The sequence below is a fragment of the Anopheles coustani genome, chromosome X (assembly GCF_943734705.1).
Source record: "Anopheles coustani chromosome X, idAnoCousDA_361_x.2, whole genome shotgun sequence".
NCBI classification, from domain to species: domain Eukaryota; kingdom Metazoa; phylum Arthropoda; class Insecta; order Diptera; family Culicidae; genus Anopheles; species Anopheles coustani.
In genome coordinates, this window is record NC_071290.1 from 14,397,822 (window position 1) to 14,421,729 (window position 23,908).

Consider the following 23,908-nt stretch of genomic DNA (forward strand, 5'->3'; position numbering starts at 1 on the left):
ATGAGTGTTACTTCTTTACCTCTAAATTGAACTCAGAAAATGAAATGAAAGATGCTGAAGAATAGATGTCTCATTTTTCTAAGAAGCTGTATCTTTTATTTAACGTAACTTTCGGAATTAACAGTTGGATTTATTATTCTTGCATTTGCATTAATTTGTCGAATATTAGAACAGTATCTCCCAAAGTTACTATGATTCTGTCTTATGTCATGCAGTATACTTGTTAAACTAAACGCTCACCAAATTTCAAACTTAACTATTTAATTTTTCACAATTTTGCAAACATTTTTCACTATGCAAACTTAATCTACCCAAGATTTGACGTACTCTAAATCCAAAATAACAATTTTTTTTACGTGTTATAATATGATGAATCCTTCATTGAACCAACATGAGTATTTATACGTGCTTAGACCTCTAGTAGGTCATTAACAACTGTTTAGATAAATCTCTTGACCAGATGTCAAAAAATAACATGTTTTTTGTTAAGTTAGTTTTCGAAAACCGTTTTTTTTTATTTTTCAAAAGCATGACATTCACCGTGTTAAGACGTTCATATTTCCTCATCATACTTTACTGAGATGAGTTTTGAAACTTTGGAAGAAATGCGGCTTTCATTTGACACAGTTTTCATATAGGTCTAAAATATTTCCGACGTCCTTCCGATGAGCAAGGAAATAAAAACGGTGCTACATCCCTGCTCGCCGTGTACGAAGGTTTAATCCTTTAAACCAATCGGTTAAAGCGGAGTTTCTTTACACCGCTCGCCCCCACGTACCCTTCCTACTCCTTTCCGCTTTCCCCCCCTTTAAATTTATGCATCCAATCACCGCTTCCTTTAGAACGCACCGGAAGGCAAACTTATTTCACTACAAAATTTCACTCAAGCGCCCAATTTCCACACCGTTGCGAAAACTTGGCTGGAAAAGCTGGCAACGAGGCGGTGTGGAAGGAAGCACATAAGAAGAAAAAAAAAGAGAGCGCTCGCATCAGCACGTCGGTGCGCATTAGCATTTTAGTGCATTTTCCGAAACGAACGAACGAGCGGGGAGGGAAAACAAAAAAAAGCCTTCCACGGAAAACCGGGCAGCAAAACGCATTCGTCAGCTAGCGTCGGGCACTCGAAACACAGCTGGCTGGCCGGGGGCCTCTAAATATGATTTTCCTGAATCAAATGCAAAGTGCACCGGGGGTGGGCGGAAAAACGGGGGGGAGAGGGAAATCCTTACCAAGCGACGGAGGCAGCACGCGCGCGTCTTCGCCCATTTTTTTTTTCTTCTCTTTGTTAGTTTTACTTATTTCATTTTCAATCTCACTCCGTGTCTCGCTCTCGCTTGGATGACCCATTTATGAAAGGCCCGGCTGCGGAAAATAACTAGTACCGGCAGTGATTGCAGTCGGCAGCAGAGAAAAAGCAAAAGAGGGAAGGAAAATCTCGACTCGATATATATATCTTCGCAACTCGGAACGATGATAAAATAACTATGGCGGAACCGTTTTCAAACGATTGCGCCGCTGTGTCTTAATTGAAAATCTTCGAACGGAGAAAATACGAACATTCACACACCCACACACACACACACAATTTCCCAACACGTACAAGCTGTGCCTTTCGCAGGCTTTCAGTTACGAAAATCTTCTTAGCCGGCGGAAAAAGCGAATGCCGGAATGCGATCGGGCGGAAACTGGCCATTCAGCCGGAGCCCCCACACACCCATATATGAGACGATTTGGTTGGCTTGTTTCCACATTCCCCCCTCCCCAGAACTCCACCAAACCCTTCCCAACGTGTGTCTTGCCGTGCTTCGATTTTTCCGCCTAACGCAAACGACTTTCGTCTCACTTGCAACATATGCTGCCGTTCAGTTTTAAGCGCCTTCGATGGCTCGAGACGTCTGCCAAACTACTGTCCCTTCCACACACGTGTGTATCTGTGTACGTATGTGTGGCAAGAGGTTTGGTTATTCCATTCCGGCGCGGAAAAGTACGGTTCGGTTCTTACCCAAGTTCGCAGACGGAAGAGAAGAAAAGTTCGCTCGTAAGGAAAGAAGCAAAATCACATCGCAGGGCGGAAGGCCGGAATGGTGGTGAAACATTATTTGAACAATTTTCCGTTTTAATAATCCGACCACGTTATCCCGCTGTGCTGCGTGTATGTGCGTGGTTTAAGAAGTTATTTTATATGTTTATCTGTTTCACCGATGATAAATAGCTAATTTACATGTTCATTTATTTGCCTCACCCCGGCCAGCTGGGGGAAAACCCATTTTCCCGGTTCGATTTATTTCCGATCAGGGGCCGATTTTTATTGCTGCCCATCGATGTCCACCGTGCGCGAGTATCTGTAAACGATCTGTGCGAAATTGGGTGGGTTTTGTTTTTTTTCGGCCTCTTTCGGCGAACCTTCCTGCATAGAGTTTTGTCCTTCACCGCTCGAGCTCGATCGCTCGAGAAAGATTGTCAAGAAGGGGGACTTAACGATGACGAGATCAGGAACTCTCTCCCCATCATTAACATCATCATCAGCATCATCACACGGTACGGTTGGCTGGGTCAATGTCAGGGTAAACAGTAAAAGCAAACAGTAGGCTCAAACATGAGACTAGAGGCCAAAAAATCCAAGAAAAAATTGAATAACTAATTCATGTTTGCCTAAAAGGCATTTGAAAAGTTTCACAAATATCACAAAAATATGTGCAAAAACAAAAGGAAATCAAGAATTCCCACAAAGACATTCGAACAGAATCACAAATGTTACTAAAATATAAACAGAATTAAGGAAATCAATAACTTCCACAAGGACGTACGAAAAGATTTATAAATATTCCAACAATATGTGCAAATGCTTAAGGAAATTAAGAGTTTCCACAAAGACATTCGAAAAGAATCACAAATGTTTCAAAAATATGAGCAGAATCATAAGGAAATTGAGAACTTCCACAAAGACATCAAAAAAAAATCACAAATGTTACAAAAATATGTGCAAAAGGAAATCAAGTATTTCCACAAAGACATTCGCAAAGAATCACAAATGTTACAACAGTATTAACAGAATTGAGGAAATCAAGAACTTTCACAAAGATATTCGAAAAAAGTTACACCTTTTAAAACAAATGTACGGTAGATTAAAGAAAACAAGAATTTCCTCAATTACATTCGTAACAAATCAAATGAAATGTTAAAAAATATATTTTGGAACAAGTTTTAAGATTTCACACGTTGTACATCATTTTGGAAAGGTAAACCAAAAGCTGTTTTACAAAACTTTGCTGTAAAAAAACTGTTCTAAAAAAAATGAAAATGTTCCTTGTCTAGGAATGGGTTGCTTAGAATGGGAAATTCCCACTATGCAACCGGGAGGGGGGAAAACAAAACGGATACAGGAATCGTGGAACAAAGCAAAGAAGGTCTCGGACCCTCGGAGACTGCCCGACTGCCATCAGATATAACTCTCGGCCCCTCGCTGGGGGATTCACCTTCCGGTTCCGGGACAAGACAAGACATTTGCTGCTGCAGCAACCAAATATCGCAGCTTTAGCAGCAAATGATTACGGTTCCCGAAAAAAATAAACAGAGACAAAGAGAAAGCTAAGAGTGAGCGTAGCGCCAAACGGGAACGGTAAACACTAGAAAAGAAAATCTAACACACAACAACCAGCAAGGGTCACTTCCGGTTCGAACGCGTAGAAGAGTGTAGGAAAACAGGTTACAATAGAAAGAGAAAATGAGAGATAGAGAGAGAGAGAGAGAGTAATCAACAACAGCTCACATCTGCTGCTATATTGGTAGAATACTTTCTACACTTTTGTTTCACTTCGTTGGCGTTTATGCCTTTTTTCTTCACTTCTCTTCTCTATTTTACTTGTGTTTTTCTTACACTAAACCAAGCAGTGTGTCCGTAAGCGCGTTTTGAACCCTTTTTCTTCCCACCCTCACCCCCACCCCTCTCCTCTCCCCCTCACCGTATCGTGTATTATTGTTTGACCCATCGAATGTTGTAAACTTCGGTCGAAAGTCGTCGTCGGGAAAGTGGTGAATGAAAAATAGAAAATAATGGCTGCCAAATAAAATCGATACCGATCGCACAAGGCAGGAACCGGGGGGCAGGCGGAGAGGCGGGTTTGCGGAAAGCGAAGAAAAGCGAACCACACAAACGCCGCAACAAGGTTTAGGAAATTCAAAATCGTTTATCCAATTATTTTTTGCTCCCATTTTTTGCTCTTCTTCGAAGCGCGGTTCGTTCTTGGTGGGGGTGAAAAAAAATGTATTCCTTTACCTTACCCCCCCCCCCCCTCCCACCCCCCTCCCCTCAGCCACCGTCACATGGCGGGAGCGCTATCGGAAAGGAAGGAAATCCACATCCCATTTCGTCAATCGAATCAAATCCAGCACCATCCATTATCCCGATTTTTTTTTCCCCGAAGAACCGATGGTATCAGTCGCAGATAGAAAGGACGTCGACCGAACCGGACAACAATTAGGTGGAAAGCTGCGTGAACATGACGGGGTGCCATTAGGTTTCCTTTCTTTCCCGGTTTGCCAACGGCAAAAGAGTGAACCTTCGACTTTCGGGTTGGAAATTAAACGATTGTCATTGTGAGCATCAAGGAATACGATGGCGAGGGAGGGGGAGAGGGGGGAGAGGGGGGAGAGGAGGAGGGAATGATTGGAATCGGAAAGTATCACATTCTTTGGTGAAGAATAAAAAAAAACAACAAACAAAAAATGGTGTCGATTACAGTCCACTGGAAAATAAATCCCTGACGGGAAATGGTTTGGATTTCCCTTCTCAACCCAACCGAACGAATTGATGCGCGTTGACACACACACACAAACGCACACCTGTGCGGACCTGTAAATCTACGCTTTAAGGGAAGAAAAACGGGGTCCGGGTTTACATGCGGAAACTTTGTCAAACCTCGATGGACATTTTTTGAAAAATTGCGAACAATTGGAGAAAAAACACTCCGCGTTTTCCGACCGAAAAACAAAACACTCGTCATCGTCTCCTCGCTGCAGACACAGAGATTACGGTTTCGCGGATTTGGGTGGCGGGGAAAAAAACGGTATCTGGCTTTGGGTATTCTTTTCCGTTCTATTTAGTTCGTCGGTTTGTTGCGAAATTTCTAGATTGAGGATAGAAAAATACAAACAAACGAAAACAACAAAAAAAAATGAAAATAAAATAAACACCCAAAACGCAAGCCCTGTTGCTCGCCCAGCAAAGCCGAGCCGATGGTAATTAATTAAATTTATTCATTTCCATATTTTCACTGCCAACGTAATTTGGTTTTCCCGGAAAGGGGTCCGTCATAAATCACAAACGAGACGAATTGAAAACCCTTCGCCCTTTCGGTGCGGAAAGCCAAAAACACACCCCCTTTCGTGAGGAGATGTACGAGAGGAGGAGAGGGTGAGGAGGGGGAGCAAACGGAAAGAAGGGAACAATACACATCCAGCCAAGCCAGGTTTCCAGGGAAGGCAGGTTTCGCGCGAGCGAGTTGCGAGAAAGACAACAACGTGTTGCGAAATGTGCCGGGAAAAAATGGGTTTTCCCTGAGTGCCTGAGTGGACGGGGAAAATGGCGGGGAGCTAAGGTGGATTGGTGGATGGTGCCTGTTCCTCGAATTGCACAAACAAATGCGAAACAACGCATCCGCGAAGCCGAGCCAACGGTACAAGAGGAAGAGAACCCCCGAAGCACCGTAAGCAAGGGAGACATTTTCCTATTTCCCGCTGAAATGTTGTTAAAAGAGCAAATCCGAATGCAAGAAAACGAAAACGGTAATTTAAAAACAGCGCGCTCCTCAAGCCTTTTCCTGTCTCCTAAACCTTGTTTTTTTTTCGTTTCGTATTGTTTTCCGTGCACTCTCCTTCCTCCAGAATATAAATGAGTGGATAGGTGAACGACACAAAAAAAAAACGCTAAAGGGATGGAAAACGGGAAAATGGGAATGGAAAAGAAACCGGCACGTGAACCGGGCGACCACACGCGCCCGAGAAGATTAAAGCCGCGGAAAACAAAACAAAGCGCGATGGCAATGACAGCGAAGGAGAACGATCCAACGATGCAAAAATGCTCGACTCGGTACCGCTTCGCTCGGAGGTAGGGTAAAATGGGGCATGATGGCCCAGTAGCGTAATATGCACCTTCATTTTTTAAAGTATTTGCAAGTGCGATTTAAAAAAACACATGAACTGGTGGAACACTACTTTTCAAAGTCTTTCTAAACTAAATTTAAACTGTTCTAAAATTCTAGAAAAAGCGATTTAAAACAGTTAAAAATATATAAACGTTGAAAAGCATACATGAATATCTTAAATGTTCATCAAAAAAAGAAAACTAGCAGAAACGAATTACAATGACTTTACAGAAAATGAGATGTAACAAGTTGAGTTTAAACCTAGTAAAATTAGGCTAATAAACAAAGTTTAGTTTAAAAAGTAAAAACAAAAATTTGTTTAAAATCAATTAGCAAATATACTAGCTATCATAAGGATAAATTACTTCATCTTCTGTAGCCTTCTAATATATTAGTAGAATACTGAATTAGGTTCATGACAGGATCAGAATCATCTGTCATCCACTATGTGAGTCAATCGCAGTTAAAGTATTTGAGTAAACCAAGATATTTAATGGAACATTATATCCAAGCAAACGTTGATCAAATACCCAAATATGTTATTTATACTGAAAAGAGTTTTACTCATAATTCTTACAATTTTGCACCTGGCCTTAAAACATTTTAGAACATTGTTTGAGCACAATCGTCTTTGTTAAAATGTAGTAACATAATATATTAAATGAGAAATTCTCAAAAACCCAGCAAAAACAACACTTTCCAAAATGATACATTTTTTTATTACAAAAGTCCATTGAAAGGGCTAATGAGAATGTATGCTGTCACCCACAATTGTGATGTTCAGCTTGTTTGATGACACTTTTTAAATGAATTTAAGTCTATGTTGTACATGATCTGCCTCTAAGATTGAGCCATTTTGCTCCTCAATGTTCTACAACATGTTTCATGTCGATTCGATATTGAAATTGTTATATTTTTGATATTTTTATGGTTAGCTCTCCAATTATTTTAAGTTGTTCGGCAAGTAGAAGAATTGCCTCATCTTTCCTTACATTCTCAAGCTTCTTTCAACTTCCTTCGACTTCGATCTAGTGTTTTCTTTTCGGTTTATGTTTCCACATTTTACTGTTGACGCTGGCAGAGTGATAGAAGATTTTCTCTTCTTTCCCGTTTCGGTTCGTTTCACTTTTTTTCCACCGTAGTGTTACCACCCAAACCTCGGTGGTGCGAATCGGCGGAGGAGAACAAAAAAAATAATAACGGAACGGAAAAAAAATGGCCAAACGAGAACATCAAGGATTCATTTAAAATAATCAGCGAGACACAAGAAAAGGCTTGCTGCTGCTGCTGCTGAAAGCAATCACTCGGGCAGAATAAACACGCCAGTTGCTCCGCTGGCTGGCCGACAGGGGGGGGGGAGGGGGGTTCTGCGTCCGCTTTTTCGCTTTCGTTGGATTATTTTCTTCCGTACCGACAGGGCGCCGGCTCTAATGCGCTCCGATGGCAAGTAAGTGAAAAACAAACCGGAATCGAAACTCAATTGAATGAATAAGTAATCGCACATTTTCGTGGCTCCCGGACGATGGCAAAAAGAAAAAAACAACCGGCTTGCGACGAAAATGAAGCAAGGCACAACAACGGGGGCCGCATTTTCAGGAAGCAGAATCGGTGTCAAACAAAAAAACAAAGGCGTGAGCAAAACAGGGCAAGCGAAGCGCGGACCAAAAAACCCTCCGGAATAAAGAATCCATTCGTCGTTTTCCCCCCATTCTCAGTATCGGTGCTATTTTTCATCTCGAACCACGGAGGAATTTTAATCACACTTCATCCCAGCACGAAAAGGAGGGTGGTGGAAAATCCAAGCATAACTCGAAAATGGAAAGCTTGGGGGCGCAACGGTGTCAAGATTGCTGCCTGCACGCAAAACTTTCGTACCACACGCTCGGCGCAACCTGTTGGGCCGCCATTTCGGAGTAAGTTTCGGTCGGTTTTGCATTTCCGTTTTCTTTCTTTTTGTTTTGTTTTTGATGGGATTTCTCAATAATTTCACCTTCGATGGAGGCGCCCGGTGCCTTGTGAGCGATGGCGAGCCCCATTAAAGGCGGTCCAGCATGGTTTAATGGGCTCCCGTGCGCGTACACATGCTTTAAAGTGGAAATAAAGTACTGATAGGTGATTTGTTGTACGGTACTTTGTTCCCGTTGTCGGGAGGGAGAAGAAACAACGCACAGGGCAGAGGAGAGTTAGCTTTCGGTACGGCTAGTTGAAGGTGTTCTAATCACCTTCATTCGGTGCTTGGTTTCTTCGCTGCACGATGGATAAATAAAGCAATTTTTCAAGACCAAAATTAAAGGTGTTTTAAATTTATTTTAAGATATCTTTAAAATAAACTATTGGGTCATTTAAATTTAAATTATTACTTCTTATGTAAACCTCTGTGTAATATAGACCATGTTAAAGCGTTTCAAGGATAACGACACCTTTCTAAAAATTAGGTTGAACGCATTTTCATCCAATGTACGTTTAGAAATTTTTGCTCGCTTTTACAAATATTCCTTTGTTTTTACGGTGCTTTTTCCAGGTAGAATGTTTCTAGTGAAACGTTATCCAGTTTAGGACGAAAATTTTATCCTTTTAAGTAGGTTTTTTCCGATTTTTTCGGATATTTATTCTCTCCCCTCCATTTTAACACTTTGTTGAAGGGCATCTTTTACCTAAAAATAGCTGTTGTCACCGAGTTCAGCCACGGCGTGTACGATATACTTGTACCCACCTATTCCGCCAATTGTTTTTGTTTTCTTTATAAATCGGCAACGAACGAACGATCGAAACGGAAACGATGAATCGAACGATTGGACGAAAATGTCCGTCTTTTCGTCGGCAACGTTGAGTCAAAAATAGACGAAGATCTTCGTCTCCGTTCAACAAAGTGTTAATTTGACAACAGCGGATTCAACACGTACACAATTTATTGTGTGTATGTGTAATTCTAGTTTACTCACTACAAAATATAATGATCAATTCCTAATCAATAACATTGAACTACAATAAATCCAAAACAAATTCTGCTCATTGTCATCAGTTTTTGTAGCTTCTTTTTTATTTGATTCTTTAACAGGAATTTGAATCCCAAGTTGTGATTTTTTACTCACTAGCGACTCTTTAACTCACTCACTCACTCACTCACTGTTTTGGTGTTCGAATCTTTGTTGAGGATTCAAAGCTCTGTGACGACTAATAACTCATGCTTACGATTTAAATCGAAAAAGAGTGACTCAAAGATTCGAATCATTGTGAAGGTTGGTCAGTCTGATCTAAATCTCTAAGAAGAGTTGTTATTTTAATCACCATACCATAGCTTTCATTGCTATAAATGACCGAAGTGCCTTGACGGAGATGTACTATAAATTTACAATAATGTGGTCTAGTTTGTTTGCATTTTCAACTAAAAAAAGTGACAAGGAATACTACTTTGCATGTGAGTATTCATTGGAATAGGCTTTTCTACAATCTTTAACAATATCATAAGATTAAAAAGAAACCACTGATTCACTTATTCAGTTGTTTTTCAACATGTAACTTTACTTCTTAAAATATAATTTCAACTAAACAATCCTGTACATTCGTTTAAAGAATTATTACATACCTTTTCTGTACAAATCCGTACATCAAAATAAAATTTAAAAAATTTGAAACTTATCAGCCTTATTTACCAAGTTTATGCATACTATATTTGACGATGTTGTTACTTATATTTAAATAAATCTTGACGTTGATATATTTCATGATATCTTTGTTTTGTCCCATAGCTTGAAAAAACATGTTGTACTTTCGCACACGTGAAATCGATTTTTTTTTTCAATTTTATCCCTCGCCCGACCCATTGTGATGGAGCACAATTTATTCTTGGCAATGCATCCTTGGATTCCAAGGTAATTGGCTGGCCTTCAAGACACCTTCCCGGATGGATAGAACGAGTTAGTTCGCGGCCCAGTCCACCTCATTCCCCCTCCCCTCCCGATGCTTTCGAGACAACTTTCCATCAATACACCATACGATCGGCAGCAAAACTCATCGTCGTGTGGTGCAGCTATTCCTCCACTCCGTTCGTAGCTGACATTGTATTAGCTACCCCTGTTACAGCCCCTACCACACATCACTCCCTTCCTCCCCCGCCCTGAGGTCGATATAAAAAGGCCGAAAATTTATTGTCACACCCCGACGTGCGACACGTCTGAAGGAACGCATCGACCGCCCCCTGGGTTTGCCCGGGATGCAGCACGTACGCTTCCGGTTCCGGCTCGAGGGTGAAGTGTTATCGTGCACCGGCCAGCACCGGGCTACACTGTCCCCCGCATTAATGGCCACATAAATAATGAAAAAACCAGCACCGACCACACCTTGGCCCAGGCCCGTCGGGAAGCCGCTGTGGATTTTCTTTCGCTTCTCACCTGAAGCTGCTCTACTGATGCGCTCAATAGCTTATCCCAATGATTCGAGCGAAACCCCGTTCGCCAGCCGGAACGGAAGGACGTGTCACCTTCGATCATAAATTTGTTTCTAATGGACCACCCAACCACCACTTGTTTGGCGTAAAACCGGATGAAATTCGTTCTCCAGGGGTAACTAGTTGTGATACACGGTCTCTGCACTGACAAGCGACGTCGCGCTACGACGCGCGACCAAAGTAGCTCAGTTTCAGCAGGAAGCAGTTTGTTAAAAATACCGTTCAGAACGGAGCTTAATATCTCTAACTAGCCTGAAGCCGCGGCGAAGCTCGGGGAGGAAAAATATTAATGCTACTAAAGTTTTTATTTTCAGTTCATATTCTGTTGTGTATTCAGGATGCCCACAGACATATCAGTATTTTTTCGTTATTGATTTTACTAACCATTTTTTCATAACTGTTTTTAAAGATGTGGTGTAACTTTTCAAATTCGAGCATATTTTGATTCGTAGATTTCAAATTATCATAACCATTATTAAATCAAAAGCTTAGTGGTTCAGTTTTGTATTAACATAGTCACCCATTTATTTACAGTTTATTTATTATCTGAATCTGTGATTTTTCATTGCAATCGTATCTCACAAATGGTGTCAAGGTGCACGAGAGTTATGTTAGAGGTTTGCTGTTCTTTTAGTCTTTTATTGTGCGAAATAAAGTTTTTCTTCAAAACCAGCGTTTACCCTTCTAAGTAACGATATTTCCTCACGGTTTTCAACTTGTGCTATAGTTCCTCGGCGTCTCTCTTGGTAAACCAATGTTCGTTTCCACTTAGCGTCATTTATAAAAAATTACGTTCACTTTAAAAATGTAGGGTTTTATTGTCTTATCCTCATCACGGGACTTTGAAACTAATAATTACAAAAGTAAAGATTATTTTTGCGAAGAGTGGAAATAATTAGTCAAACGAATAATCTTTCGTTTCATAGTCTATATTACTCGTATCGTTAGCGTTCCTGTTTGGGTTTGTTTACATTTTGTGCAAATGTCGGTTTGTTTACGTTTCGAATATGACATTAACGCAGAGCTCAATAAGAGGAAATCGAGCTAAAACGAGATCGCATATGGCGACAGTTTGGCTGTTTCTACACCTGACATTGTCTAGCACGATTTTTGCGACATTTTTTCCGTATGGAGTTCAGGTCGCGCTTAACGACGCGATGTCGCTGATCAATGTAGAGCCCTCGATAGCGATTGGAAGAGAGAAGATGGCGAGTGAGGGATAGAAAAACTATACATATCCTATCCTCGAGTATATATCATCACGAATAGGAGGGTACTGGATTTTCCTCTACAGGTTCCCTCCCGTTGCTCCTTTCCCCCGCACCCCGATCGATGTTGGATCGGTGTCGGGCGCGAATTTCCACACGCGGTGCATTTTCGTCTTTGAATAATCTGTTTTATATGTACCTCAGTACCATCCTCCCTGGCTACGCCCCTCTCCCCACCAATGCCGACAGTTGTCTGTTGGTAAAACATTTAAAAGCGAAACAACATTACGCTGCCGGTTAAATTCCTGTGGAGGAGAAAAAAAAAATGGGGGCTTTCCAGCGAACGACGTTTGGCGAAACGGGAAAAGTTGAGCTATCGTGCGGGCGATACCGAGTACAGTGGGACAGAACAAACCAACCAAACATTGCAACAACAACAAAAAAAAACAGTAGCAAAAACACACAACCAAAAAAATCCCTACCGAAATACACGGTGGTTTTCCGACGGATTTTCCATCCCACCAGCTAAGCAGCTGTGCGAGCACCCGAAAAGCGTGTGTTTTAAAATCCAGCGCGTGACAAAAACCAGCCCTCCGGCGTTCGGTTTTCCCCGTAGCTAGCCCACCCACCTTTACCCACCTCACCGGTGAGGTAAAGTGGAAAAAGTGTACAATCAACCGAAAAAAGCGGCACAATGCGAAAATTTAATGACCGGTGTTGTTTCGGTATTTTTCCTAGTGAAAATTAGCTACCCGCTCAGCTTCCCCCTCCATCCCGACACGGACCTCACCACCCCCGCTCCGGTTCCGGCTGAAGCTTTTTGACGCGACGCGCAACACCCAAAAAAAACCCCGGTGGAAACGTGGTGGAAAATCCAAACCGAGTTCAGCAAATCCAAACTGTTACATTCGTTGAAATTACCCAAAAGGTGCCTGAAGACCGGGTGGGGTGGGGGGAGCACGGGATGGACACATCCGAATGGAAGTTAGAGAAATAAATTAAATCGCGACACAAACCGGGAGCAGGAGCGAGAGAGAGAGAGAGAGAGAGGATGTTAACACTAGAATCGGAATAGGGGTCATTTTGACCCCAACGCAATTTTCAAGTTTAATATTTTGGCTGAATATTTTTACAAAGCTTTTCTTAAAATTCAAAGTGACATCTAAAACAAAAATTTCAGATTGTTCTGTTCGACCACTTCCAAGAATTCACTATCATTAGAATGCTTTCAAGGGGTCATTTTGACCCCTATTTTTAAAACGCCATAACTTCCTCAATTTTGAAGATATTTCCAATCCACAAATTGGTACTTCTTAGTATATTTGTTGACTATCTTTTGACGTTTTTGGTTTTCCGATGTATTTCTTCATTATTCCGCTAGCTCGGTGTAAATTAAAAACGGATGAAACTGAGGTTTTTTCTGCTTTTATTTATTAAAAATCTATAATGTAAATTCAGATAAAAACAAAAGCAATAGAAAGTTAGAATGTTGAGGAAAATTTCAAAAATAAAGTCATATTTTTGCAAATACAAATAACGGCCTAAATTAGGCTCAAAGATCGGAAATAAAGCCAATTCCCATAGAAATGTATCCCGCGTAACGCTTCGAAATGCTCGAGAACAAAATAACGGAATAAAGCACAGGACGGAAAACCCTATAGGAAAATTTAAAATCAACATCTTTAAGGTCAATTTTTTGCGTCATTTTTTATCTTAAAATATGAAGTTATTTTATAAAGGTAGTCTAACATATAATCACTCTGAATTTACATGATACGTTTTAAAAAAATTGAAGTTGAAAAGGTTTTAAATTCGATTCATATCGATTTATTATATTTTACACCGAGGTACAAAATGGTGAAGTGGTACATCAAAAAATTAAAAACGCGAAAAGATAGTCAACAAATAACAAAACAAACAAAACAAACAAAAAAGTATAAATTTACAGATTTGAAAAAACTTCAAAAATAGTGAAGTTATAGCGTTTAAAAAATAGGTGTGGAAATGACCCCTAAAAAGCATTCGAACAAAGTTCCAAAGCTATATATTCTAGTGTTAAATAAAAAACCAACTTTCGGTGACAGCACACTGAGCCTCTTCGGGGGTGCGGACGAACGTAATAAATCTTGGGACCGTTTTACCACCACTACACCCCCGCGCCCCACCCAAAACCACCGCCCCTCCCGGGGGGCAGGGGCTTTTCCATTCATTCGCTTCCATCATTCGGCCTCGCGGATTTCTCGGTTTGCAAATAAATGGCGCACAATATGTTAACGTTGCCGTGCGCGTTTATTAACCTGACAACGGGGTTAATTTCTATGAGGAGCACAATAGCAGAGGAGACCTCTTTCCGCTTCCATGGTGGTGGAATGTAGTGACGTCACGCCCTTTCCCTTCGATGGTGCAACATTGCTAAAGTGAAGCATTTCCCTCGCTTTTCGCTCGCGCCATCAATATTTTCCCGCCGCTCGGGGCTTCGGTGTTCGTCAGGCGAGGAGGACTTGGCAGAAGGGGGGGCGAAGATGGCGATGCGAACGGGGTTTTTCCATTTCTTTTTGCGCGCAGTTGGCCATGAGATGGCCAAGTTCCAAAGTGCAGATAAAAACAATATTAAATTAACCCGAACCGCACCGAACGAAACTGGCACAGCACACTTTCAGCACGCGTTGATTACACTTAAGAGGCCATTGTTTCTTACACCCCTTCCCCCACTCGACACTGCGTCCCCCCGCCCCCCCTGTTGGCACAATGGCACCGTTCTACTTTTCGTATAAAATGCGGAAACTTTTAAGCGTAGCAAAAACCGCTTGCAACAAGACGCTCGCGGGCGAGATTCATTGACGCCTACCCTCTTACACAGATTTTCTTCCCACGGTTTTGAAGGACACCGAGCCAACAGGCGGGAGAGGAGTGGGAGGGTGGGTGGATAAAACCCACCCCAAAATAAAAGTAACGGAGGTTTATATTTCGGATCGGTTGCTATATTGCGTTTCCAACCCCGGCCTCGCCCGGCGGATGATGGACGCCACCACCACGGCGCATCATTATCATTAGCAGCTTTGTCGTTGTTTTATGTTCGACCAGGCTCTCCGCCCAAGGTTGTTGCCAACGGTGACGAACGTATCCCGCTCGGTCGTCGGTTGGAGGCGGCCGGAAATGGGCATCTCCTTCCGAGCCCATCATCATAATCTTCGGAATTACTCAAACCCTGCACGACCTCGCCCCACCATTTCATCGATGTTACACCTCGACCAACGCACAGCATGTCAGTGCTTTCCCTCATTTTTTGTTTTGTTTTTTTCTTTTTTTTTAATGCACCATCATACATTCATTTTTGGGTTTTCGGGTTTATCGTCGGTTCGTTTTACATTTAAAAAGGATTGGAAAAGGAAGCCACCACCGCACGGGCGCAAGTGTGCACAAAGGTACACTTGCAAAATCGCATCACGTACCCAATTGTCGTTACCGTGCGCACAGTGCGCCCCCCGGTGGAGAACTCGATGGGCAAAATGCATTCGTTTTTTATTGAACATTCATTGATTGGTTTCAATGTGATGTATTGATATTTTAAACTAAGCCATTTATTTCTTTCAAATTCCCTTTTGTTTTTTTTTTTAATGTGGGTATAGTAAGTGTGTGTGCTTCAATTTGAATATTTGACACAGAAGAAATTTGATGCTATATTTTGGACACTATATTTTGTACGCCATTAGTTCGTTTAACCCCTTCACTCGAACCAGGTTCGGGAATTTGTACTGCTTTGTTTATTGGGAAGTTTTTTTTTCGTACGTTTTGTCCGTTCCTTCGTTGCGCGGTGTTTATTTCGAGTGTACCTGCCGTTCTTATGTGTTTGGAAATATTCACTCATTTATTTGAGCCTAATAGATGCAGTTGAATTAAATTTTTGGTTATTATTGCCAAATTCTTGCCGATTTAATTCACAAATAACACCTATGGTAGAACAAAAATATTTTATTTAATCAATAAAATCCCAAAATAATTTAAAGAAGTTTTTCTAGTTAGGTTTTTGTCATAGTTATACCCTTTAAAAAGCGTTACTTTTAAATGTTTGTTATAACAGAAAGTTGGGTTCAACGTTTGCTGCGACAGTTGTTTAACTAATTTCAAATAATATTCATCCATAATTCCAAGAATCTGTAATTCAGTCATAAGCTTCTACTAAAAGTCGTTTGGACATTAAAAATAGGTTTCATAGAAGGGTCAAATTGACGGCTTTTGGCATCGAAAGGTATCTATACATCTTTCTCTCAGTGTTGAAGGGTTTGAAGGCAAAATTTGCAGATGGCTTGCTTTTTTATTGTTGTTCGAAAAATTCTCGCATAACTAATATGTCGCATAAAGGTTTTTTTTTCAAACAAGTAAGATTTATACTATTTCATACTCCGTATCATCCGTATTCAGATTCATAAATCTGAAAGACTCTTTGATTCAATTTTGAAATTGATGAATCTTTGAATGAGAGATTAATGAATCTCCAATATGCATGAAGGTTATAAGAACAGGGAAATTAAACCAAAAAATTCAGAAGCATTAGAAGAGAAGAAATTGGAATTAATATTTGGAAATATTCATCAATGTTATGACACTCGAATCCCAAACAAGTCTTGTATGAATCTGAATCTTGGCAAAAAGATTTATTTCAGTGAATCTCGCCTAAAGATCCATAACAAACTAGATCAAATTGGACGAAATGTCAAATTCGATATCCATGAAGGTTATAAGAACAGGGAAATTAAACCAAAAAATTCAGAAGCATTAGAAGAGAAGAAATTGGAATTAATATTTGGAAATATTCATCAATGTTATGACACTCGAATCCCAAACAAGTCTTGTATGAATCTGAATCTTGGCAAAAAGATTTATTTCAGTGAATCTCGCCTAAAGATCCATAACAAACTAGATCAAATTGGACGAAATGTCAAATTCGATATCCATGAAGGTTATAAGAACAGGGAAATTAAACCAAAAAATTCAGAAGCATTAGAAGAGAAGAAATTGGAATTAATATTTGGAAATATTCATCAATGTTATGACACTCGAATCCCAAACAAGTCTTGTATGAATCGGAATCTTGGCTAAGAGATTCATTTCAGTGAATCTCGCCTAAAGATCCATAACAAACTTGATCAAATCAATTCGACAAAATGTCAAACTCAATATCCACCATCTGGACCACTGTGCCGTACGACAGCAAATGGGAAACGAGTTGGGATTGCGAACATGATCGGTTTCCCGGATCCGGTACGACCGGTCCTGCCTGTGTGTATGTGTGATTCGGACACTCTAGGAGCTTCCGACGCAACGCATTGCCGTCATCGAATGGTCCTAGCGACCGAAAAATAGAGATAGATAGAGAAACAACTAGAACATATCTCTGCTTCACCGCAAGTGCAGTAACACCGATCGCATCGAATTAATGGGAGCAAAACGGCAGAAGCAAAATAAAGCACTGCGACACTCGACACCAAGGTAACGCGAAGCAAAAAGCCAAAAGACCAGCAGAGTGTTGTCGGGTGGGGAGAGTGTCATCTTTCGACGGCCATTTTAACTTGCCCGTTATCGTCGTCGTGGTCGTCGTCGTCGTTTGCGACCGAACTGCGGCGGTTTTTGGTGTTTCGACAGCCAAAAAGGGAAGGAAAAACCGCAGAAACCGCTCGCATCGAAGATAAAAACTGCCAGCATCGCCATCCGGACGCTGCATTTCCGGTTCCGCTGCGATGGATGCTTACTTTTAACTGCGATGCCACCGGCAAAGCGATTGCAAAAGCGCGAAAGTATAGCATTACTGTGGCCATATGTTGTTGCTGTTGTTGTTGTTGTATGTGTGCGTCCCTCCCACCCCGTCCTTTTTCATACACTTTACTTTTTACGATAATGTTTATCCCTTTTGGTCACGCGAGGTGGGAAGACAATCGGAGTCGCAGCCCGAACTGAGAGCATTTTCTCGCAAGTCGAAACACCCGTGACCCACATACACGGGATTGTTCATACCGTTGTGGGTGTGTGCATGTGTGGTATTCGGTTTACTCCACCGACAATGCGAAACGTGGTCCACTTACTCGCCTCCAGTGTATCATTTTATTTTTATTTAAACTCTTTGCCGGAAGCGGTTTCCTTAAGCGTTCTTTGTGAGCGGAGCTTTTAGTTTCGCAAACAACCGGTTCGATAACGGTTTATGCTAAACTGATCCCTTATCTGTCCGACCAAACTCTTCCGGCGTACCCCAACGCCACTGGGAAGCTGGACACAAAACCCGATTTGCACGGGAAGAAGTACAAAGAAAAAAGTTCGAATAATTGAGCGGAGCAGAAGAAAGAAGGGACAAGGGACACACATACACACGCACACCACATTATCCTAGGGTCGGCGAATATAAAATTCCTTCGGCCATTGGTGTGTGGTGTGGCGTGCAAATTTTAGATAATTCGTAAACATTCCACACGAGCCGACGCTGGTAAAGGGAAGCACACACAAAAAAAGCTCCACACACACACACACACACACACGCAGGCAACAAAGGGATGACTGACGTCGGTCTCAAGAACCACCGAGCAACAAGCGTTGGAGAAAGGTGGGGCGAAGGGGGGTGAGAAAAACCAGAAAAGTTGGGCCAGCAAACGGGACTATTAGGATCGCACCGAAGCGATTACGGAACAAATTCCTCCCGAAAAGGCGGGGAAGGGAGGGGGGGGGGGGGGGTTTCGGCCATTCTTGCAGCTGGTGACAGCCTTTGCGAAAAGCCAGCCTCCAAAGATTATTATTTTCGCCCGATCCCTCCCCCGAGGAGGGGTCAGGCAGGGCGCGGGTTCAGGACATTCCCGAAATAATTTCCACCATTGTTGCACACGGATAAACAGTTTTGGGTTTTTAAACTTTTCAAATCACTCTTCTCCAACCATTCGGCAAAAAAGTTAATACACACACACACACGCACGCCTGTGTTAAATCAATGAATGGAGTTCTGAACACACACACATCTTCTTGTAAGACGCGCAAGCATTCGGATGGAAGCTGTGTTGGTCCGCTGTCAATCCAGCTGGCGGACGTTATTAAACGAGTAACGTTTCCGAAGGGCGAGGCGGGAGGGGGATTTACCAGGGGCGGGGACGAACGTGTGAGTGAGTGTCCATAAAGCTTGCCATTGTTAAGTTAACTTTCGAACAGAAAACACATTTTTGACGTAAGTCCTGAAGAAACATAAAACCAGGAGGCGCATTGGTCCTTTCAATGTTCCCCAAAAAAAGGGGGGGAAAGGGGAATGACAGGGTAAGAAGGGGTAAGCGGCACACAAGCGCCAAGAAATAGCTACAACACGCACCGCTCCTGAGGATGGATACGAAGAAAGTAATTTATGTAACAAATGTCGTGCACGAAGGGAGTACTAACGGCGTCCCATCATGGCGTCCTAACCTCTTCCCGTGAGGCGCACCGTGGGAAACGAAGGAGTCGAGGCTTGGAATGAGCGATTGAACCAATTGGTCCCAGGTAATGGATGCAACCGAACCGGCTGCCCATTTATTCGCGACAAGTTATTGTCGACGAGCCCCAGGCAGGCGTTCCAGGTGCTGAAGATGTTAGGTGGCCGAAAACAATGGAGGAACCTGCCGGAAGTCAATCAGGTTCACCTGCGCGATCATAAGGCGATTGATCTTGTAGTGTTTGGAGGCAGGATTTATTTTCCTTCTTTCGCAGCTGGCAGTTGGGTCGAAGTGTTGCCAATTGCTGCAGTGAAAGATTGTCGATTTATTTTGGAAAAGGCCGTCGGTGAGGACTGGTACTGCCTTAGAAGTCTTCTGGCGCCGTTAGCTAGCTGAGCGTTGGTGTATATTTAACTGGTAAAGCCAACAAAGCTAGGGAAGTCTTTGACAGGAAGTAAATAACAATAACACCAAGGTGCTTCATAAGAATTGCTTTTCTAGCGATATCATCAATCCGCACGATCTAAGACGTTGCGAAACCTATCGATAACTTTTCTTTTTGAGGAACTATACTTTCCTAGAGGATGGAAATCGTCGTAGCCTCAACCAGAAGGCCTCTTTTAGGAGCAATGGAACGTTTGGTAAGCTATTGGCTAGCACTCCAGGCAGACTTCACAGAGACATTCCGTACCTGAATTCTCCCAGACGCCGTAGCGGAAGGGACTGTAAACATTTAGTGAGTTCGTGTGTTGGTAAAAACTCTTATAAATAGAGAGCCCAATATTGGGGACATGTGTCTCGTTTTCGAAGAACTGAAACTGCCCATATGATACTTAGACATATCCAATACTGGACCTAGTCGGAATTTGAAACGCTTAGTAGGTGTCTAAGTCCTGGACAGAAGATTGACGCGAAGGTTGCGGTACAAATGGAAGGTATTTTGGGATAGACACTCACAACGCAGATGTACTTTCGTAATGCTTTAAAGTCTTGGAGATTGTGACATGAGTACAACATCCCTACTACTAAGACCAGCTTTTTGTCGATAACAATGCTTTATTTGCCAACGTTTTATTTTCATGCTTCGCTACTCTCGATGCCTTTGCTCTTTATCTCGCCGCTGCACTGCTAGCCACCTGAAGAGCGTTCAGCCCGGCAAGCCCTTGCTGCAGGGCGCCCGAACCGCATACCTTGTACTGCCAGACCTGCTGGTGAACTTCCAGCGCCTCGGCACACGCGTCCAGCAGCTGGGCCGTTTCGGCCATGACGGCCGCCACTTCGGGAGCATTTTCCACCGGCACGCTGGTAGCTCGCTTCGCCAGCACCAACAGCACCGTCTCCTTGTACTGGGCCGCCTGATCCGCCAGCGTCAAGCCTCCAGGGCCTCCGGCCGGTACAGCATCCTGCGCCTAGAGTGGAGGAGCGCAAAGCGCAGGAAGCAAAAATTCAAATTCATCATTCAGATACCCAGCACCCTCCGTCTTCCCCGTCCACTCCCCGCCAAACTTACCGCGCAAACGGCGACGAAAACGCAAACGACGCAAACTACCGATTGGAGATTCATTATGCTGCCCGGTGGCTATATGGTCCGATAACTTTTCTGCTGACTGCTGGCGCTCCTAGCCGATATTCAATTAACACTTCGCCCGAAATCCCGCTGCGAAGCACCCGGTAAAAACTTCCGAACCGAAAGTTGCGCGAATGTAAAGTTTCAACGGAATCGCTCCGCGTCCCACTTTTGCGCTGGGTTTTATTATCAGCTGGCCTGCGTCGAGGTTCCTCCTGACTCTCCCGTACTTTGCCGGATGCGGAATGATATTTTTCGGGACCTGGGTCGGGATGGGATCGAAGATCCTCAAGATGGCACGTGAAGCGTCGTGAGCAAGTCGCTGAGAGCACTCAATTAAATGTTACGACTCCACTTCACTTCGGTTATATAGGAAACTTTCTTCCAATTTGTAAAAGTTCCGCCGCCCCGGGGGCACTCCTACCTACTGCCCGCGCACGTTTTGACTCACCCCGATTGCTGGTTTGTTGAATTTACGATAGTGCTAGTCAGCGTACTAGCAGCTCTCAAATCTGTTATTCGAACCGGAGGTGAGCCGCCTCCACACCGCGCTCCCAGTATCACCAAGCGCGGCTGAGACCGTGGCATTGGGCCGTGTTCCCGTTTTCCCCCTTAGGCACACAACGCATCCTCGCCACCAGGAAGTGCTGGTGTTCACCCTCCCACTGTTATCTTAATCTACTCATTATCGTTATAACTTAAAGTTTATCACTCGGAGACTCGACCCGAGCGGTTCGCCGGAGACGCCGGAGACGTCATTCGGATAGCAACCTATCAGCCATCCCAGGCGAACGAAAGATTTTTGCCTACCATTAATTGTAAAGTTCAATTTTGCGCCAATTTGGCAATCAAAAGTTGTTGGCGGTGTGGAAGCGAAAAAGGGACGGTTCAGGAATGACAAACGTACAGTTTAAGGTGGGCCAAGTCAAAACAGTCAGAGCTACCAGGTAAAGTTGTTCGCTAGAGAAAGCACACAACATGTTGACAACACGCGAAGAAAAACTATTAGCGCAATGAAGGAGAAAGTTTAATCCATCGCAAAGCTAGTGGAACAATGGGTATGTTGTTTACAATTGTAAGCCAGCATACTACACCGCCACACGATGAGATCACAGGAAAAACGGCGACGCTGGCAACAGGAAAAGAAAACGTCGTAAAGCCGATATACAGCAATTGGCTTTTGGTAAACAGGCTATTGTACAGCCCGGCGGGTTGTTTCCACGAGCTGAAGATAAACAAGCCCAAAGGTATATCTATCTCCGGATGTGATGAGCTCACGGTGCATTCTAGTTCAAGAGCCCGAAGGTGTGATGAAGTCTACGCTAGCCATTTTGTTGGTCACCGTCGCAGCCCTCGTCGTGGCACAGCAGGTAAGTTCAGTTTGGGACCTGTGTTCTCAGAAGTGTACAATAATTAGATAATTGTCTCGCGTCTCCATAAGAATGCACCCTACCAGAAGCCGGCATCTTCCAAACCATCGGCCGCTGCTAACCCCGCGTTGGAACAGCGTACAGTCGCACAGCAGAACCAGGCCCTGAACGTGTCCTTCGCCCAAGCCTTCGCGGAAGACACGCCGGAAGAGTTTCATCTGATGGTGGTGGAGCTGTACGTGCGGTGCCAGGCAGAGTTGGACAACTGTGCGGATCTCCTGTGGGAAACCCATCTGCTGCGTGAATATCGAAAGTGTGCCCTCACCCAGCGGCGATTTTGCACGCAAGAGATTCAAGAGCTGCAATCGATGCTGGAGGCACTAGTCGCTGCAGGTGATGAACAGGTGTCGTTGACCCCCGAGGAGGAGGAAGTTTTACGCGCTCTATACTAGTGGCAGTTCCCCATGAATCCTTTTGAATCTAAACATTAGGTATCAAAATTTGATAACATTCATGAGCATAAGGTTTCATCAAAAATAGTAACGAGCCGCAGAACCTGGACTCTGACTAACTCCAATTAATGGAAATAATCTGCACAAAAGCACAATCGTTTTGGAAAATAACAAACAATAAAATATTTAAAGGTAGAAAACCTACAGCAAACTAAAAGCAAAAAATCCTACAGTAAACTAAATTGATTGCAACATCATCAACATAACTGTACGCCGTCAATTGAAAGTTCACAGCAAAAGTAAAGATACGAATACCAGGCGAAAAAGGAGGAATTAAAATTAACTCTTATTAAATGTTGTTAACTGAAACGGTACTTCAAATTTTAAAACCATAGAAAAGAAATCAATAAAAACTAGCTTTTTTAAAAAACTGCCAACCGTCAATTCAGATCTCTAGTTGCTTCAACATCGCTGCAAGAGAAACTTTTTGAGGGTTTTGGCGAGTAAATTTACTTTATTTGCTATCAAATCTATTGTCTATTAATCTTTCCATTACAATACCCTAAGGAAACAAGTTTTCGATAGTTTGAAATGATTTATTAGGAGTACCGTATACCGTTGTTAGAACTGTTTGTACCCATTTTGGTAAATTATCATCTACGTACACATAGGATGCACCGTCAATCTTATCATCGAACCACAGTTAATGAAACAGCAAGGCATCTCTATTACTTCTGTTTCTCACTCGGTGAGAAGTATTCGTTTGAGCAAAGTCAGAGCTGTCAAACTTCTCACTCGTTAATTCTTGCAAACATGAATCAAACAGAAATATGAAGAAGTTAAACTTATCAATTGAGCAGCTGATAACATGTTTTAAACACACAGCAGGCACAAAGTTTTTGCTTTGCAGTTTTAGTTTATTTTCATTGCAAGTTGCGAGTGTAGTCTCGTTTTAGGAATGTATTAACATTTGTTTTATAATTCCTTTTGTAAAGGATGGCCGCAAAATTCACTTTAAAAAACTAAGCGATGAATGACCAAGAAGGTCAAAGTCTCTATAATTTAAATTAAAGAATAACACTTTCAAAAACCTTCTCAGAACTCACAACATCAGAATATCAGTAGGCGCCCGACTCGACTGATGGTTTAAACAGAAGTGATTTTTATTCATACACGAGTGACCACCTAGCTCGCCAAGTGAAATTCGGTGCCAACGTACTTAATTGTAAAAAAAATGTCACTGCATTTCACACGAATAACAACAGAATCCCGAGTTCTGACA

At 42.6% G+C, this 23,908-nt stretch overlaps 2 protein-coding genes across 2 annotated transcripts; one reads left to right on the forward strand and one right to left on the reverse strand.

The window, feature by feature from the left end:
- Window positions 1-20,284: 20,284 nt before the first annotated feature.
- On the reverse strand, window positions 20,285-21,078 carry LOC131269286 (uncharacterized). Its single transcript, XM_058271637.1, has 2 exons — window positions 20,748-21,078; window positions 20,285-20,646 (listed from the first exon to the last, which is right to left on the reverse strand). Exons 1-2 carry the CDS (start codon window positions 20,799-20,801, stop codon window positions 20,347-20,349), a joined length of 354 nt encoding a protein of 117 aa, XP_058127620.1. The 5' UTR covers window positions 20,802-21,078; the 3' UTR covers window positions 20,285-20,346.
- Window positions 21,079-22,067: 989 nt separating this feature from the next.
- On the forward strand, window positions 22,068-23,045 carry LOC131269285 (uncharacterized). Its single transcript, XM_058271636.1, has 2 exons — window positions 22,068-22,174; window positions 22,246-23,045. The coding sequence occupies exons 1-2, from the start codon at window positions 22,073-22,075 to the stop codon at window positions 22,624-22,626; spliced, it is 483 nt and encodes a 160-aa protein (XP_058127619.1). The 5' UTR covers window positions 22,068-22,072; the 3' UTR covers window positions 22,627-23,045.
- The last annotated feature ends 863 nt before the right edge of the window (window positions 23,046-23,908 follow it).